The sequence below is a fragment of the Neolamprologus multifasciatus genome, chromosome 20 (genome assembly GCF_963576455.1).
Source record: "Neolamprologus multifasciatus chromosome 20, fNeoMul1.2, whole genome shotgun sequence".
Taxonomy (NCBI): domain Eukaryota; kingdom Metazoa; phylum Chordata; class Actinopteri; order Cichliformes; family Cichlidae; genus Neolamprologus; species Neolamprologus multifasciatus.
Genome location: NC_140458.1, coordinates 1,798,518 through 1,818,262, shown reverse-complemented (window position 1 = coordinate 1,818,262; position 19,745 = coordinate 1,798,518). Strand labels below are relative to the sequence as shown.

At 44.3% G+C, this 19,745-nt stretch overlaps 1 protein-coding gene across 4 annotated transcripts; it reads left to right on the top strand.

Annotated features, from left to right (window-relative positions):
- The first annotated feature begins 5,181 nt into the window (after nucleotides 1–5,181).
- On the top strand, nucleotides 5,182–12,587 carry LOC146494021 (polymeric immunoglobulin receptor-like). 4 transcript variants are annotated; one of them, XM_085146298.1, is made up of 8 exons: nucleotides 5,182–5,326; nucleotides 7,328–7,568; nucleotides 9,009–9,245; nucleotides 9,892–10,206; nucleotides 10,772–10,864; nucleotides 11,119–11,214; nucleotides 11,747–11,787; nucleotides 12,091–12,587. In XM_085146298.1, exons 3-8 carry the CDS (start codon nucleotides 9,020–9,022, stop codon nucleotides 12,208–12,210), a joined length of 891 nt encoding a protein of 296 aa, XP_085002424.1. In that variant the 5' UTR covers nucleotides 5,182–5,326; nucleotides 7,328–7,568; nucleotides 9,009–9,019; the 3' UTR covers nucleotides 12,211–12,587. The 4 variants fall into 4 exon arrangements, with proteins under 4 accessions (XP_085002424.1, XP_085002422.1, XP_085002420.1 ...); XM_085146296.1 differs by having other exon boundaries at nucleotides 8,910–9,245; nucleotides 10,775–10,864; XM_085146294.1 differs by having other exon boundaries at nucleotides 8,910–9,245.
- Nucleotides 12,588–19,745: the final 7,158 nt, after the last annotated feature.

Sequence of the window (19,745 nt, the reverse complement as noted above, 5' to 3'; positions counted from 1 at the left end):
ACCCCTAGAGACGTTATCCCTGGAGGGCTTAACCCGGGGGTTGTGTTCATAACCTGGTTAGTGGCTCTGGTCGCTCTCAGAGGTTGTTCTCCTCGTGGCCGCGTGCAGCGGGGCTGGAGGATGGTCTGTGCTGGCGGACGTAGGTTACTGGCCTGGTGGCCTGGCTGCCCCTGAGTGGATCCGGGGCGGGCGTGGGGGTTTGGGGTTCGGGGGTGCTTCGCCTCCGTGCTGGGGCTCTGGCTGGGCCTTGGGGGCTTCGGTCCTCGTCGGTGTGTCGCCGAGGTTGTGGGCGGGTGGGTGCACGGGGGCTCAGCCCTGGCGCAGGGGGCCTCTTGTGCATCGGCCTAACCGGGGGGCTCTTGAACTGGCAGGGAGGTTGTTCCATCTTTGCAGGAGTCCACTCTGCAGGTGGGGGAGAGACATAGGAGAGGTGGAGAATAAACTTAACCTGGGTGTCTGTGTCTTGTGTAGTCTGGGAGATGATTGAATGTTGGGGTGGGTGCAGTTTCCTCTGCGGTGGGGTAGAGTGGGCTGCCCCGGGTCCTGTGGGGCTTGGCGGTGTTGCTGCCGTAGGCCCCGGTCTGGATGGGCCTGGGCTCCCTTTCCTTGGTGGATACCAGAGGACGGGGGTGCATATTGGGGTCAGCGGGGGAGCTGGCCCTAGGGAGGGACACCCTCCCCTCCCTTCTTTTCCTCCCCATCCCCGGCTGCCTCCCTCTTCACGCTCCACCACACCCACCCACACAGGTAGGGCTTTGGGGTGCGGGTGTGTCACCAGGGTGCAGGGGAGACATTCCCCCCCCCTCTGTCCTCTTCTGGCCACCTGTGCCTCAATTTTATCTCACAACTTAGACATCCACATTACTTACACTCTCATAACACACACATATATATATATATAGGGCCTTGAGGGTGGGCACGTTAACGGCGTCCAGTAGATGGTCTGTGTATTCAAACCTACCTCTGGCGCCGGTGCCCACCTCTCAATTTTAAATCCATGTAGACATTGAGGGTTCTCGGGAGGGGCCGTGCTAACACCTGCTGCTCTCTGGCAGCAGCACCATGCTCTCCCTTGTTTTAAATACACTTTAGAGCAACACGCAGCAACACTACACTTGAGCGGGAGGAGGGAGGTATGGGGTCTTAACACACCCCTGTTCTCTGCTAGCCATCGGGGCGGGGGGGCTGGGAAGAGATGCTGGCTGTCCGATTGGCCTCCCTGCTGCTGCGGAGCCTGGGGCGGTCTGCTTGCCTCCACCCCGGAGGGAAGGGTAACATCTCTTGGGTCTGGGTGCCGTTTCCATCTCTGGGGGTGAGGATACCTGGACCCGGGGTATAGAGTATGTTTGGGGAGTGTGATTGTGTGTACATGTCCATTTACGTTTATTCCTGCGTTGGGTGAGTGCTGAGTGTTTGTATATGTGTGCATGAGGGTGGGAATGCATGTCTGTGTCTGTGTGTGCCTGTTTGTCTGTGTCTATATGTCAGGTCGGGTCTTAGACTTCACCTCTCTGGGAACTCCAAGGCCCTCCAAAGTGTGGAGGCCTATCTCCCCTCACCACACTCCCTGCCGGTGACTGATGCCCTCAGGGGTCGGTGCGTTGGTGGTTCTTGGTGTCCGGGGCTGGGCGCTCAGGTATGTACCAGCTCACTCCCGGTGACTACTTGGCGGGGCCTGGCGCCTGCTGCTCGGTCAGGCCTCTTCCGGGGCGCGGAGGGCCCTCGGGCCTCCGGCCTCTGTGCCTGTGGCTCGGTTCACTCTGGCACAGCTGGCTGCCGGCAGAGCCGGCGGGCACGCCGGTGCAGCCCCCTCTAGCTTCTGCCCGGTGGCTACTGGGTGACCCCTCATCTGGGGATCCTCAGCCCTTCCCATGAAGGTGGCACGGATGCCCCTCCGGTGGTCCTCCTTGGGCTCTTGCACTCTGGGGCCTCTGGATGTCTGGGGCCTGGATCTCCTCCATGCCTGCTTCATGCCCTGGGGGACGGGGCTATGGCTCTCTACATCCTCTAGCAGACCATTACATGGGGAAACCATTTGAATACAAGCGCGCCGATCCACACAGGTGTGCACACAGGTGTTCACTGTTCGTAGACTTAAATCACACCTTTCTTGGCTGCTACTTCAAAGCACATTGTGCGCTGTCTGTCCTGCGTGCTGCACAACAACATTCAATATTTAGTATTTACTGCTGTTTACACTTAGCTAGATTAATGCGATGGTGTTGTGTATAGTATGTTGCATTGTTTTGTTTTTTTTTTTGCTTGTTTTCTATTCTTTCTCTCTCAACAGGTGATCCCGGAGATATTTTTTCTTCCCCCCTTTCTCACTGTCCCTCTCCCCTTCTGTTTTTCTTTTCCTTCCTCTTTCTTTCTCCCTTTCCTATCCCTCACTCATGTCTGTCCCGTCTGTAACAACTGAAAATAAAATAAATAATAAAAACAAAGGTCGATCAAATGGACCAATACGGCAATGCCATGATGATCCATTTGGCAAAATAAATCCATTGGGTATCCTTGTTGGTCTTCAGACAACAATTCTGACGGCTAAAGAACCAAATGGGACAGGTGAAAAAAAAAAAAAAAAAAAAAAAAAAAAACATTACCTGATCAGTCTGTTTTTGTACACTAAGAAAAATAATTAAATGTTATAGATTTCATATTTTACTCAACCCTAAACAGAGACAACCGTAGCTTTGGATTCTTCTATTTTATTTGAGTGTTTTAAGTGAATCCATTGCATTAAATGTTCATTTGGAATCACTTGATGGATCTGCATCAGACATAACTGAAGTTAATCAGCTGGTTAGCCACACAGAGCTAACAGCAAACCATATAAAACCTTAGCATACGCAGCACGCAGCAGCTACAAGGATGCTGTTCTTATTCTATTATTATTACAGTGGTTGAAACATAATAAGTCTGCCTTCACTTTGTAATCCACATCAGTCCTGCTGCTAATGTAACCGGTTTCTGCTTCATCCCGCTGCAACAGTTCGGCCCAAACAGACTCCTCGACTCTGCGTTGTGTTGTTTTTAAAAAGACAAGGAGTCTCTGATCGATCGTTGCCACTTTATTTCCTGAATGGAAACAACGGTTTTGTATCGGTGTAAATGGCTCGCCACACACCGCTCTGCACAGCACACTCTCGTATGGCTACGGCAGACTGGCAGCGATTACTGCAGCAATATTACAATTTTTAATATACAATAAAATAACAGCAAAAACAAATGATGTACCTGAATGGAAACAACGGTTTTGTATCAGTGCAAATGGCTCGCCACACACCGCTCCGCACAGCACACTACGGCAGAACATCCCATTAGCATTCCGCTTTAGCATACAGTTTTACACAGTAATAAACAAATGAAAAGTACATAAAACTGGTGTTGGACATGTGTCCACTAAGCACTTATTACACTCGGTGCACATCAACTAATCAAACATGTTTTACTACTTAGCTATATCGTGTGCGGAACAATACAACTCACCTCTCGTATGGCTACGGCAGACTGGCAGCGATTACTGCAGCCAGCCTCACCTAACCCGCCACACCGAGAGGGGGGGCGCTGTTTCCCCATTACACTGACATTTGTGGCAAGTGGAATAATACCACATAAACACTGTTACACAAATCCCACATTTCCACAGCGTTCCTGTGACTGTTGGTGTTCTTTAGGTCAGCACAATGTTGGTGTTTGTATTGAATCAGATTATTTGTATGGAACAGACTTTGGTGTCACACCAGTTTGTACTACAGGATGGAGTAGGGAGCTGATGTGGGGTCCAGTCTGTGAAAGAGCAGCTGTTCCAGTTACCCTAACTTACAACAACAACACAATCAGTGGATGTGATGAGCACGTTACCTACTGAACTGTAAACGGAGGAATTTCTGATCATCTGTGGATCATTTTTGTTTACTGCTTATTCAGCTGAGGGTCACAGGGGTGGAGTCTGTCCCAGCTGTCACAGGGAGAGAGGCGGGTCCACCTGCACAGGTCGCAAGTCAGAAAGGACAGAAACCACACTCTCTCATATACACACCTATATGCAGTGTTGGGGAGTAACGGAATACATGTACCGCCGTTACGTATTTAAAATACAAAATATGAGTAACTGTATTCCGTTACAGTTACCGTTTAAAAAGGTGGTATTTAGAATACAGTTACTTTGTTGAAATAAATGGATTACACGGCGGTACTTCCCTGTTTCATATTGTGGCGGGTCAGGACTGTTTGGGTTTTGTTTGACAGCTACGTTCTGTTGTTCCAGGCAGCAGCGTTACGGTTGCCATGGTTACAGGGTGATGCTCTCTCTCTGCGCGTTTCCTGGGTGAGAGAGGCCTTTTTGTTGTTGTTGTGCTAAGCTAACAGGCAGAATGCTACAGGTATAGCTCTAAAGAATGTAGCATCATGGGCAGTGTAGTCCGTGCTGCAGGGAGAATGGACTGCCATACACGTTATGTGTCTGTGAGCGAGGGAGGGAGAAAAAGGAAAAGTACGAGCTGTCATCGAGCAGAAACGGGAGCTGGAAGCATGTAAATATAATAATAACCACTGCAGCCAAGAAGAGAGCCTGACGAGCCCAGCTGTAAGTAAGCTATTAAGACTCGACTGTACACCGTGTTCGTGTTTTCCTCTGAAACAATAAGTTCTGTTGGAGCAGCCTTTCAACGCCTCTCTCTGTCTCTGCTAGCAAAGTTGACCCAGACAACAAAGTAAAGCTAGTTTTCAGCTACGAGCCGACACAGAACCCACCGTATTAGCCAGAGGTCCCTTTACTACGGTTCAGAGCCGCGGACCTTCAGTAACAGTAATAAATCACAGCAATAGTACATTCATGTAGTTGTAAACAGCATGATAATATATTAAGTAATCCAAAGTATTCAGAATACGTTACTCTCATTGAGTAACGTAACGGAAGTTTTAGTTTAGAACTCCTGTTATCAGATACATGGATATCTGTAAAGTCTTAACTTTTTATGTCTTTATGCAACACACATGGATTCTGTCAACTCAGTATTAATATTCAAGTCAAGTCAGCTTCATTTGAACAGCACATTTTAAAAATAATTACTCCATTACTAAAATAATCAATAGCTGCAGCCCTACAGCTGTCCCCACCTGAGGAACTGGTGCAGGGCCGGGCCGGGCCCTGGTCGCTCTCACCCCGGGAACAGGGACGGGTGAAGGAGCAGGTTCAGGAGAAGCCCCAGGAACTGGAGGATAGACTGTGCTGGGGTGGAGCTGCAGAACAGGAGGGCCAATCTGAGCCATACTTGGCAGTGATAACTGCTATTAACAGCCATTGGATAGAGTGATAACCATGGTGAGTCTAGTCAGTATAATCAGCAGTAAACGAGTGTGTGGGTGAAGAAATGCTGCACACAGTGTTGTTTGATTCAAGAACCCAAAGCAAAACTCAAAAAGTGTCTCAGGGAGGGGAACCAGCCAGATGTTGTCAGTGTCACTGGTGGAAATCGAGCTGCACTAACCCTCCAGTACCTGCACATGAGACCTGCCACACAAACAGGCCTACAGAAAGACAGGGTGGAGTGATTCAGCACACAGTAAACAGGCGTCTGCTGGCTGCAGACAGCGTCATTACATACAGAGAAGTTCCCTTCACACCGATGCAAATAAAAGAAATTAGTGGTCCTATGACAGATTTTACAGATGTATTTAGCAGTCAGTCAGCACTTTGAGGTTTTTGATTTTGTGAAATAAGAGGAAGAACAGTGGGCTAGACCTGTCTGGGACATTTGTCTCAAACTGAGAAAGAGCTCCATCGTCATACATTAGTCTGAAGGTAACAATGTTGAGAAATGCGAGAGCTTGTAGAATATTTAGAATGAGTTTGATTTGTTCCTTCATCCTGTTGATTTATAAAATTCATAACATATGTGCTTAAACAACATTAAACTGTAGGTCTCCTGTCATAATCAGTTCAGTTTCAATCATACTGAAATACGGTTGAAACTTTTTTTACCATGAAACATGAACCTGGGACAGTTGCCTACAAACACCAAGCAGGTAGTCCTCTGATTACATCAAACAGAAAACAGGCCGTCTGGTTTTAGGGAAAGAAAATCCGAGCGCACAAACAACAGGAGGCGTCATTTCTAGAGGCAGTCGTAACTTAAACACTTTTCAGTGTATCTGTATTTTTAGCAGGATTCAGATAACCTGGTCACAATTTGCTGGCTCCTAATCATGGCCAGTTCAATAAGTTGAGACAAATTCTTCAAGATTAGACAGTCCATCAAAGTAACCATCACAGTGAGGTCTCCTTTCAGGGGGAAAGAATAAAGTCTTTAACAGAATGAAGCCAGGCAGCAATAGGAAGATGATTCCCTTTATTGCCTCATTCAGAGTGTATAACAGTGGGTGTGGTTCTGGAACAAACATCAGGTACATCAACCGTGGAACATAATGCGAACACAGACGAGGATAAACAGATAAACAGATAAACCCTCAGCCTTACACTGGAATTCAGCAACACTTCAAAATACAGCAAATGTTTCCAAAAACACAAGTTGCTCTCTCTCAGTCTCTGGTAGGTCACAAATATCAGATTACTGCTGATTTAAAATGTAATCTAGTCAAAGTTGTAGCTGACAAACAGATGAGCGTGGACGTTATTCCGTCAAAACATTTTTTTTAACATAGTTGAAGGCGAGAATGTAGCTGTGTAAACTGTGTGACTTTATCAAGACATCGCATATTTGCCAAAGTGCTCCAACGTTTTCGGAGACGTCTGTTACCCACCAGCTCGATAGCTGACCTGGAGGTCAAGGGTCACTAGAGCAGGCGAGAACAGCGAACTCCTGGCATGTTTCCCCATTTCCCAGCTCGCACTTCAGCCCTTCTCAGCTTTCGGAGGACCCGGCCCACGTAGACCGAGAAGGCCGGGTCCTCCGAAGGATGCAGCCCCCTGAATGGAGACACAGCTACTGACTCATGTATCACCTTGTGGTTCAAAGTGGTATTACATGAGGCTGTGCTGTCGTGTAATACCACTTTGAACCACAAGGTGATTGAAATGTTTGATATAATATCAGAACTGTTGTTCTTTCATATTCTGTTAATAGATGTATTTAAATGTTCAAAGATTTGAAACTCATGTTAAACAAACTGTGAGAAGAAAGAAAGTCTGACTCTTTTCTAACATTTGACCCAAACTGTTTTTCTAAATGATCCCAAACTAAAGTTCATTATCTTCAGATACAGTAAGAGAAATGATTTCATGATGAATGATGATCATTGTTGGAGGTTTTGGTCACTGTGATGAATTTAAAAGAGTCAAATGTCATCATTGTATTTCCTGCAGCACTTTGCACATAATACTATAAATATAAGGAGGAAGCCTGAGGCCCTGCAGCAGACTCACAGACGGATGCAGAGGGGAGGAGTGTAGAGGTGCTGTGGTGTTTGGAGGAGGGACTCCTTCAGTTAGAGAAGTGAGGCGTCACAAGTTCCTGGTTTCCAGTGAAGAAGAAGAGAGGCAGCAGTAAACCATCAGAGCCTCATCATGAAAGTCCATCACACTCTGATCTGCTTCTTCTTCCTTTGTGAGTACATTCACTTTTTCTTTCTGTCACTCTCGTTCTTCAACATGTTTCTGTTGTTAAACATGATGATCAGAGTCAGCTATGAGTCACTTTCATGGACGCTTCTTCCATTCAAACTGCTTTTATTCATGATTTCATGGATGTGTTTGTGGCCAGTATGGACAGAAGAAACCATCACAGTGAGACATTCATGGACATGTTGCTGCTCACTTTGGCTTTAGGATTCGTCCTTTCAAAGATGGTTTCTTACAAGTGTTTGTTACTTCCTCAAAATAACCTGTAACATAAAAGTAAAAACTCCACCTGATACTTTCAGTTATTATTTGAAAATACAAACTTGTTGATCAAGTCAATGAATTTTTCTTTGAAAGACAAAAACACATTTTGTTGCTTTTACTGTTACATGTTCGTGTTTCTTCACTGTGACTATTCACAGTTCACTCCCACAGTGCACATAGATTTGACAAAATGACATCACTTCCTGCAGACAAATATAAACGTGTGAGTGACGTGAGTGAAATCTGTCAGCATCTTCAAACCCAGAGTTCTGTGGAAAGTTATTTCCTAATTCTTCCTGTTTGTCGTGTTCGAGCTGAACAGAAATACGACTGCACAGAGTTTAAATGCTGGAATGAACTGAAATCATTTACATAAAGTAACTGACTCACATCAGCTGCTGAGTTTGGCTTTAGAGCTTTAAATTGAGCCATAAATTACTCAATAACATGTCGTTCATTGCAAGTATTTGTTACTTCCTTAAAAAAAAAAAAAAGAAGTGTCTTGCCCAAGGACACAACGACCGAGACTGTCCAAGCCGGGGCTCGAACCGGCAACCTTCAGATTACAAGGTGAACTCCCAACTCTTGAGCCACGATGAGCCTCAGTAAAACAAAGTTACAAATAAAAACTTCATCACTGTTTTTGTTGTTGCTTCCTGAACTTTGACACCAGCAGTACATTTAAACTAAATGATGACATCACTTCCTGTGGATGAAACACATGAAGAACTTGCATGTTGAGCTGTTGCTTCAATCTCTCAACATATAATTACTACAAGTACCACACAGAGGAGTTATGAGTCATTTACATGTCATATTTTGTTTATCTTCATCTTTTATTGTCATTTTATTCATGCATAGGAAACATGTTCAGATATATTTTGAGTCATGTCGACTGGAAGAAGATTTTCCACCACTTTAGACAATAAAATGTATTTGACATGAATCATTGTTGTTATTCAGACTTTAGTCTCAGTGTGTCTGTGTGTGGATGCTGTGATCAGACTGCAGCTTCTTACAGGAAGTACAAACAGTAACTATTGATGGTTCATGTTTCCAACAGCTCTGCAGGATGGAAACCCTGAAGTCACCGATGCTCAGTTTCTTCACTATCGAGTCATTGGAGGAGATTTTAAAGAAGGATTTCGCTTTAATTCTCCAGGAACATGGAAGATGTTCTGCAGAGAAGAATGTGAAGGAGAAAACATTCTCATTAATACAACTGATGTCAGAGCTCAAACAGGCAGATACAGCATTGAATATGAATGGACTGATTCTCATGCTTTATATGTGAGCATCTCAAAGCTGACTGAGTCTGACTCTGGACAGTACAGCTATGGTTTGGCTGGATCTTCATCATCAGCTTCATTCAGACAGTTTAGAATCGTTGTTGCTGAAGGTGAGTTTCTGTTTCAGCTGTGGAAATGTTTCGTTTCTGTTTCTGAAGCAAAGTTTTCACTGACAGCTGCTGACGGTTTAAAGAAGCTGAAGTTTGTTCTCCTGTAAACTGTTGGTTACATTTGGACTCCTCGAAGTAACCGATGAACTGCAGCTGGGACACGAGTGTGTGTGAATATTAGTGAGTGTGTCAGCTGATAATGATGTGAATGAAATGTCAGAAACAGACGCTGATGAATGAAAGAAGATTTTCTGATGTAACTTTGATTTTCTTTGATGACTTTTTGCTTCTGTGTCATCAGTTTGATCTTTCCAAGAGTTCCCCTCACAGCAAAATGTTTTATTCCTCAATGAATGTGTGAAAATCACATTCAGAACACAAAAGTCCATCCAGACTTTAAATGTACTTAAAACCATGAAGTGTTCACATTTTAGAGTCTATACTTGTCATAAAAGCTGATTTTTCATGAATCCAATCAGTCTGATGATGAAGCCGTTTAAATCTCAGTTAGTTCAACAGTTCCTCTGTCAGACTGGTTGAACTGGGCAGCTCCCAGTGTAACTGTGGGTCAAACTGGAGTTACTCTGATCAGACTGCATCATCTGCAGCACTGATAGTAACTATTGATCGTTTGTGTCTTTAACAGCACTGCTGGATGGAAACGATGATCAGCTGAAACACTTCGATAAAGAAACTGGAAGCTCTCTCACAGTCGGATGTTCCTTTAAACAACCTGGATACAGAAAGTTGTTCTGCAGAGGAGAGTGTGGAGGACGCAACACTCTTGTTGACACATTTGAGAAGAGAGATCAAAGAAGCAGATACAACATTGGATATGATCCAGAAGTTCTGTATGTGATCATCACACAGCTGACCAAGTCTGACTCAGGACAGTACAGATGTTTACAGGAGGAATCTTTCAGCAGGTCGTTCAGAGACTTTGAGGTCACTGTCACAGACGGTGAGTTTTTACTGACGTTAATCAAATGTTGTCAGAGTGGAGCTGTTCAGCTGTTCCTTATTTCCTGTCATATATCTGCTGTTCCTGTGGTGGATGTTCATGTTAAACACGAGCAGAGTTTCTAATAATGAGCTCAGTGTCTGTACAGTAATCCCTGTGAGCCAACAGCTCAGGCTGCTCTCAGCACTCAGTTTATCTCAACATAGAAACAGAATTATTTAGAAACAAAATGATTTTGAAGTGTGAATTTTGTAAAGTTACTGTGATGGAGAGCAGGAATAAGAGTGTGGAGCTGGAAATGAACAGGTGACCATTAATGTCCCGAAATGTCTTTATTGTTTCCAAGAACCTGATATTTCAACATACATTCATATTTTATTTCATTGTTAAACTATTTTAGTGCATTTTTTTCATCTAACACTAAATTTGCCAAACTGTTTTTTCTCAATCAGTGGATCCATTTAAGGCTCGTTTGATTTCTCAGCTGATTTTTGAATCTTTGTGTTTTTCTTGTTCACAGCTCCAAACATTTATAAGTCAAACTTTCCTCTCTGCTCTTGTTCAGCAGCTGGACCATCAGCCACAACTACAGGAAGCTCCACACCTTCATTAACTTTGACTGGAAGCACTGAGCAGCCTGGAAGAGCAGCATCTACAGGTACATCCATCTATGAGAGAAGACAGTATGTTTTTAATCAGCCTGTCCTGTTTGGCAGCTTTTCTAATCAGAATTATGATGCGAGTGTGACGTTGTGCCAAACACGTTTTCTTTTTCTAAATTCTCTGTGAGCTCCTCTTGTTCATGTAGAACTTTTATCTGTTTGTTTATTCGTTTCACGTCGGTTATTTCACTACATGTGCAACTCATCAATCAATAAATCCGTGTAAAACAAGCTCGTTCTGCTGTCACAGGTGTGCTGCTGTATGTAATCATCTCTCCGCTCATCATCATCATCCTCTCATCACTGACTGTTCTAATAATCTGCATCAAGAGGAAGAGCAGCAGAGGTAAGATAACAGAGACACAGAAACACACAGAACGTCTCGTTTCTAACCAAAAACTCTTTTTTCACTTCACTTGAAGTCTGTTCAAACAGCTGCAGTCAAACATCCAAATATTTCATCCTGCTCGTCCACTTTGGGCTCTAAGAGGAGAGTGGAGTGACTTGTAGAGATGATGTTAAACACTGGAAGTAACTGAATCCTAAACTGTGTCACACATGAAGTCTGGACACTGTCAGCAGGATCAGATCCAGATGTTCTCTGCTTCAGACGTGTGAAGTAAAAACAGGAAAAATATTCTGACTACACGACCCATGAAAACTGTAAAATAGAATAATTATTGTGGATCACTTCTTCAGTACACAGGAGGAGACTCGAGCAAATGTGAGTCTTTGATTCTGAAGGCAAAGTCTAAAGTGAAGCCTAATAAAGTCCAACTAAGCAGAAGAACAGGAGGGGCAGCAGTGATCTTCAGCCTCATGTGCACTTTGAATGATTGTTCCCTCTAACAGAGGAACATCCTTTGTTTGTTCCACAGGTTTGAGGACCAGAGCAAACTCAGAGGGCACAAACATGGAGGTGACTTTCTTTCTCTTTGGTTCCTCTCACTGTTGACAGACTGCTACTGTAACAAAGAAATAAAGCAGTCACAGTGTGATGGTTCAGTGTGTAGACTGTTCCACAAATTACAATCCAAGAAGGTGAATTCAAACAGGTAGGTGACAAAAATGGCCGCCCAGACGGAGAATCCAACAACAAACAGAGACACTGTTGTCTGAGAGGTTCAACGAGGCAACACGGAAATATTTACCAGCACAAATGATTTAACCAAGTCAGAGTCTCTTCTTTTTATGTGAAGAAGACAGTTTGTCTCTGTTTCAGGACGTCCACTACGAGAACTGTACTCCAGGTTCTACACGTGAAGACTCGACCTACCAGAGCCTCGATCCAGCCGGCAGGGACCAGGACCAGACCTACTCTACACTCACACATCACACATGAGACTCTCTGGATTCACACCTGGGTTTGTTTCAGTGCCTCAGGTTTAAAGTTTGAACACAAACCCTGAAAACTGTAAATATTGACTCACTTTGGAGTCAGCTTCAAGTGGCTGTTAGAGGAACTGCAGCTGCTGGAACGTCTGCAGGAGGAACCAGCCCCACCAGCCCCCATCATCCTACACGAGTGCCCCGTGGACACTGTGAAGTCTTTCTGCTGCAGTGTGTCATCCATTTGTCTGAGAAGGTGTCTGCAGTCTTCCTTCTCTCCAACACCTCGACACCTCCAGGACCCTGAGACTGACACAAAAATGTCTTCTGGCCCCTCCCACCCTGGACAGAAACAGTCGCTCCCCTCAGTATCATGAAACTGCCAATATTATGTACATGTCATTAAAAACAACAAAAAACATTACCTGATCAGTCTGTTTTTGTACACTAAGAAAAATAATTAAATGTTATAGATTTCATATTTTACTCAACCCTAAACAGAGACAACCGTAGCTTTGGATTCTTCTATTTTATTTGAGTGTTTTAAGTGAATCCATTGCATTAAATGTTCATTTGGAATCACTTGATGGATCTGCATCAGACATAACTGAAGTTAATCAGCTGGTTAGCCACACAGAGCTAACAGCAAACCATATAAAACCTTAGCATACGCAGCACGCAGCAGCTACAAGGATGCTGTTCTTATTCTTTTATTATTACAGTGGTTGAAACATAATAAGTCTGCCTTCACTTTGTAATCCACATCAGTCCTGCTGCAAATCCCACATTTCCACAGCGTTCCTGTGACTGTTGGTGTTCTTCAGGTCAGCACAATGTTGGTGTTTGTACTGAATCAGATTATTTGTATGGAACAGACTTTGGTGTCACACCAGTTTGTACTACAGGATGGAGTAGGGAGCTGATGTGGGGTCCAGTCTGTGAAAGAGCAGCTGTTCCAGTTACCCTAACTTACAACAACAACACAATCAGTGGATGTGATGAGCACGTTACCTACTGAACTGTAAACGGAGGAATTTCTGATCATCTGTGGATCATTTTTGTTTACTGCTTATTCAGCTGAGGGTCACAGGGGTGGAGTCTGTCCCAGCTGTCACAGGGAGAGAGGCGGGTCCACCTGCACAGGTCGCAAGTCAGAAAGGACAGAAACCACACTCTCTCATATACACACCTATATGCAGTGTTGGGGAGTAACGGAATACATGTACCGCCGTTACGTATTTAAAATACAAAATATGAGTAACTGTATTCCGTTACAGTTACCGTTTAAAAAGGTGGTATTTAGAATACAGTTACTTTGTTGAAATAAATGGATTACACGGCGGTACTTCCCTGTTTCATATTGTGGCGGGTCAGGACTGTTTGGGTTTTGTTTGACAGCTACGTTCTGTTGTTCCAGGCAGCGTTACGGTTGCCATGGTTACAGGGTGATGCTCTCTCTCTGCGCGTTTCCTGGGTGAGAGAGGCCTTTTTGTTGTTGTTGTGCTAAGCTAACAGGCAGAATGCTACAGGTATAGCTCTAAAGAATGTAGCATCATGGGCAGTGTAGTCCGTGCTGCAGGGAGAATGGACTGCCATACACGTTATGTGTCTGTGAGCGAGGGAGGGAGAAAAAGGAAAAGTACGAGCTGTCATCGAGCAGAAACGGGAGCTGGAAGCATGTAAATATAATAATAACCACTGCAGCCAAGAAGAGAGCCTGACGAGTGTCATGTATTGATATGGCTATGGCTTAATGTGATGACCTTTGAACCGGATGTTGTTGTCCGAAGGAGGCCCCGTTAAGTGGCTAGTTGTTAGATGGACAGTATTCAATAAAGCAAGATAAAGACCGTGCTTTATGTCCTGATTCAATTCAGAGTGCTCTACCTAATTTAGTAATAAGGTGGGCACACAACAATGGCGACGAGGATGACATGGACCTGGATTTGTTTTTGTGAGAAGTAGACAGCGGCGGCACGGTGTTAGCGAAAAACTTGTGGGCTAACATGGAAAAGTCGGGTATTCAACCGTTCGCCTGCTACACTGATCCAGCTACGCTCGGACCGAGATGGACGCGGTGGTTAACATCCTTCGAGTTGTTTGCTGATGGGAAAGGTCTTATTTTGACGGATAATGCTACAGACGCAATCAGACAGCGGAGACGCGCTCTTCTACTGCACTTGGCCGGACAGGACGTGCAGGACGTCTTCTCCACTCTACCACAGACGGGAGAGGCAAAGGATTACACCGCTGCGGTGACTGCACTCAACACTTATTTTGTTCCTCAAGTGAATGCAGCATACGCACGCCAAACTTTCCACAAATTGTCCCAAACACCAGGTGAGACTGTGCAACAATTTTGTACACGTTTAAGGCGAGCTGCAAAAGACTGTGACTTTCAAGGTGACAATGATAACCAGATACGGGACGCTATCCTGAGTAAATGCACTTCTGAATATGTACGGAGAAAGCTGCTTGAGGAGGGTCCAGGCTTAACCCTAACTCGCACGTTGGAGGTGGCTTCACACTGTGAACGCGTGGAGGAGCAGATGGCGGCGATGAGCGTCGCTGGGGAAAAGAAAGGAGAGGACACGGTCAGCCGGATTTTTACAGCAAAGAAAGAGAAGAACAACAGACCAAAAGGAAAAATGAGAGATGATAATAAAACAGACAGACAATGTTACAGGTGTGGTTATACTGACCACATGGGCAAAGATCCCAAATGCCCAGCACGAGGACAAACATGTCACAAGTGTAATGGTAAGGACCACTTTTTAAAAATGTGTCGTACCAAAAGACAAAAGAAACAAAATGTGAATGCTGTTGAACAAGATGATTATGCATTTACTGTAAATGATGATAATGTACCTGAGAAACTTACCTTTTCTGTTGGGGGAATAGAGTTGAAAATGTTAGTTGACTCTGGAGCTACAAGTAATGTGATGGGAGACAACATATGGGAAAAGCTAAAAGCTGAAAAGATAAAATGTCACTCATATGTACCCAAAGAGCAGAGGAATTGATATGCATATTCCTCAGCACAGGCACTCACGGTTAAAGGTACATTCAGATGTGAAATCAAGATTGGTGACAGGACTGAAGAGGCTGAATTTATTGTGATTAGAGGTAATGGTGAACCACTCCTGGGGAAAAAGACTGCCATAAAGTTAGGAGTGTTGAAAATAGGTGAAAATGTGGCGGCTGTCACAGATTTAAATCACACTCTTAAAGAAAAGTGTTCAAAGGAGTAGGAAAGCTAAACACCAAACAGATCAGCCTGTACATTGATCCAAATGTGAAACCAGTAGCACAGCCACTGAGGCGCATACCTTATCATTTGAGGGATGCAGTGGAGAAAAAGATCAATGAACTAATCGACATGGACATTATAGAACGTGTAGAAGGACCTACACCTTGGGTAAATCCTGTAGTGGTACTTCCAAAGAAATGTGACTGATATCAGAATGTGCTTAGACATGAGAAAAGCAAATGAGGCAATAATCAGGGAAAGATACCCCATACCCACTGTGGATGAAATCTTGCAAGGACTAAACGGCTCTACAATCTTCACCAAACTCGATCTCAAGTGGGGATACCATCAGCTAGAGCTTACCCCGGAGTCAAGAGAGATCACTACACTTGCAGTGCACAGCGGAGTATACCGGTACAAAAGGCTAATATTTGGAGTCTCATCAGCTAGTGAGCAATATCAGCATGAGATCGCCAATGCACTAGCTGGCATTGAAGGAGTTGAGAACATTTCAGATGATGTAATCATACACGCGCCAGACCAGGAAACCCATGATAAGCGCCTGCATGCTGTGATGAAGAGACTCTCTGACTTGTGGCCTGACACTAAACTCAGAGAAGTGTCAGTTCAACATGGACAGACTCGTGTTCATGGGAATACTGCTGACACAGAAAGGCATCGGCCCAACTGAAGAAAGAGTGAGAGCTGTGGTGGAAGCCCGAGAACCGAAGAATGCTACTGAGGTGAGAAGCTTTCTGGGACTGGTAGGTTTCAGTAGCAGGTTCATACCAGAGTTTGCTACACTCTCTGAACCACTTAGACGTTTAACTCAAAAAGAAAATATGTTTACATTCGGGCCAGAACAAAAGCAAGCATTTGAAAGACTAAAGACTGAGTTAGCCAGAGCAGGTACCCTAGCCTATTTTGACAAAGAAGCCCCAACCAGAGTCATAGCAGATGCGAGCCCTGTAGGTTTGGGCGCAGTGCTAATACAAATACAGAACGGAGAAGAGGTACCAGTGTGCTACGTAAGTCGGAGTTTAACAGACTGTGAGCGAAGATATTCTCAAACAGAAAGAGAAGCCCTAGCACTGGTATGGGCATGTGAGAGACTACATCCATATGTGTATGGCAGGAAGTTTGACCTCATCACAGACCACAAGCCATTAGAGGTCATATACAGCCAGAGATCTAAACCTTGTGCACGCATAGAAAGATGGGTTCTAAGACTGCAACCATATGACTTTAAAGTAGTGCACATTGCGGGAAAACAAAACATTGCGGATTCACTGTCAAGACTGCTGTCTGACACCACGTCAAAAGAGATACATAAGCATGAATCTGAAGAATATGTGAGATTTGTTGCAGTTAATGCTACTCCAAAAGCACTCACAACAAGAGAGGTTGAAGAAGCCTCTGCTACAGACTCAGAATTAACAGAAGTGTGAAGAGCTATTGAAAATGGACATTTTGAAAAATGCAAAACATATGCTCCCATTGCAAATGAACTGTGTGTCATCGGCTACATAGTTTTGCGGGGAACTCGCATTGTATTGCCAGAAAACCTCAGAGCTCAAGCACTTTCACTAGCTCATGAAGGACATTTAGGAATTGTTGGAACCAAACAGCATCTCAGAACAAAAGTTTGGTGGCCAGGGATGGACAAAGCTGCAGAAAAGTTTTGTAAAGCTTGTCACGGATGTCAAATAGTAGCCAGACCAGATCCACCTGAACCACTGAGAAACACACTTTTACCGGATGGACCATGGCGAGATGTGGCGGTAGACTTACTGGGACCGCTACCTTCGAACCACTCAATACTTGTACTGGTAGATTACTACAGTCGGTACTATGAGTATGATGTAATGTCATCTACAACTGCTGAAAAAGTCATCGACTCTATTGACTGTATATTTAGCAGACATGGGCTACCAGTTACCATCAAATCTGATAACGGCCCACAGTTCAAATCTGAGCTGTTCAGAGAATATTGTGAAACTAATGGAATCAAACATATAAGAACTACACCAAAATGGGCTCAAGCAAATGGAGAAGTGGAACGTCAAAATGCATCATTGATGAAAAGAATCAGGATCGCACAAGCCGAAGGACTTGACTGGAAGCGAGAGCTAAGAAAATATGTAACAGTTTATCGCAGCATTGAACATCCAACCACGGGCAAAAGTCCAGCAGAACTCCTGTTCAACCGCAAAATGAGAGGAAAGTTACCGAACATCAGTGAGGCAAAAACAACGGAGTTGGACGTGCGTGACAGAGACGCTGAACAGAAAGGAAAATCAAACATTTATGCTGATGAACGAAGGGGAGCTGAGCATTCAAAAGTTGGCACGGGAGACCCAGTGCTGGTTCAACAAGACAAAGTGGACAAGTTTACAACACCATTCAACGCAACACCACACAAAGTTGTAAGCAGAACTGGAAACCAAGTCATCATTGAATCACCAACAGGAGCTCGCTATCACCGGAATATCACACATGTGAAGAAATACGAGACAAATGAGACCAGAGAAGGACACTACGACACAATACCTGAAAGGGAGGAAGGTGAAACACACACAAAGACTGACACCTTCACTCCAACACCACAAGAGGGCTCCCAGGGGCCAGAGAGATCAAGTAGATCACAAAGGGCTAAAAAGATACCTGAGAGGTTTTGTGATTTTGTGGTGAAATAAACTATAATATGTTAAGGTGAAGAGGTAACTGAAAACGGGCAAGTTTCAAGTTCATATGTGTATGTCGACATGTATATATTGAGGGAAAAAAAGGGTACGTGTGGTGAGACAGTTAGAAAATATAATTGTTACAAAAGTAAGACAAGAAAAAAATGTTCAATGTTGAAGAGAAAAAAAGACATCAAAGTTATTAAGACTAAAGTTTGAATCTAAGGAAAAGGGGGATGTCATGTATTGATATGGCTATGTCTTAATGTGATGACCTTTGAACCGGATGTTGTTGTCCGAAGGAGGCCCCGTTAAGTGGCTAGTTGTTAGATGGACAGTATTCAATAAAGCAAGATAAAGACCGTGCTTTATGTCCTGATTCAATTCAGAGTGCTCTACCTAATTTAGTAATAAGGTGGGCACACAACAATGGCGACGAGGATGACATGGACCTGGATTTGTTTTTGTGAGAAGTAGACAGCGGCGGCACGGTGTTAGCGAAAAACTTGTGGGCTAACATGGAAAAGTCGGGTATTCAACCGTTCGCCTGCTACACTGATCCAGCTACGCTCGGACCGAGATGGACGCGGTGGTTAACATCCTTCGAGTTGTTTGCTGATGGGAAAGGTCTTATTTTGACGGATAATGCTACAGACGCAATCAGACAGCGGAGACGCGCTCTTCTACTGCACTTGGCCGGACAAGACGTGCAGGACGTCTTCTCCACTCTACCACAGACGGGAGAGGCAAAGGATTACACCGCTGCGGTGACTGCACTCAACACTTATTTTGTTCCTCAAGTGAATGCAGCATACGCACGCCAAACTTTCCACAAATTGTCCCAAACACCAGGTGAGACTGTGCAACAATTTTGTACACGTTTAAGGCGAGCTGCAAAAGACTGTGACTTTCAAGGTGACAATGATAACCAGATACGGGACGCTATCCTGAGTAAATGCACTTCTGAATATGTACGGAGAAAGCTGCTTGAGGAGGGTCCAGGCTTAACCCTAACTCGCACGTTGGAGGTGGCTTCACACTGTGAACGCGTGGAGGAGCAGATGGCGGCGATGAGCGTCGCTGGGGAAAAGAAAGGAGAGGACACGGTCAGCCGGATTTTTACAGCAAAGAAAGAGAAGAACAACAGACCAAAAGGAAAAATGAGAGATGATAATAAAACAGACAGACAATGTTACAGGTGTGGTTATACTGACCACATGGGCAAAGATCCCAAATGCCCAGCACGAGGACAAACATGTCACAAGTGTAATGGTAAGGACCACTTTTCAAAAATGTGTCGTACCAAAAGACAAAAGAAACAAAATGTGAATGCTGTTGAACAAGATGATTATGCATTTACTGTAAATGATGATAATGTACCTGAGAAACTTACCTTTTCTGTTGGGGGAATAGAGTTGAAAATGTTAGTTGACTCTGGAGCTACAAGTAATGTGATGGGAGACAACATATGGGAAAAGCTAAAAGCTGAAAAGATAAAATGTCACTCATATGTACCCAAAGAGCAGAGGAATTGATATGCATATTCCTCAGCACAGGCACTCACGGTTAAAGGTGCATTCAGATGTGAAATCAAGATTGGTGACAGGACTGAAG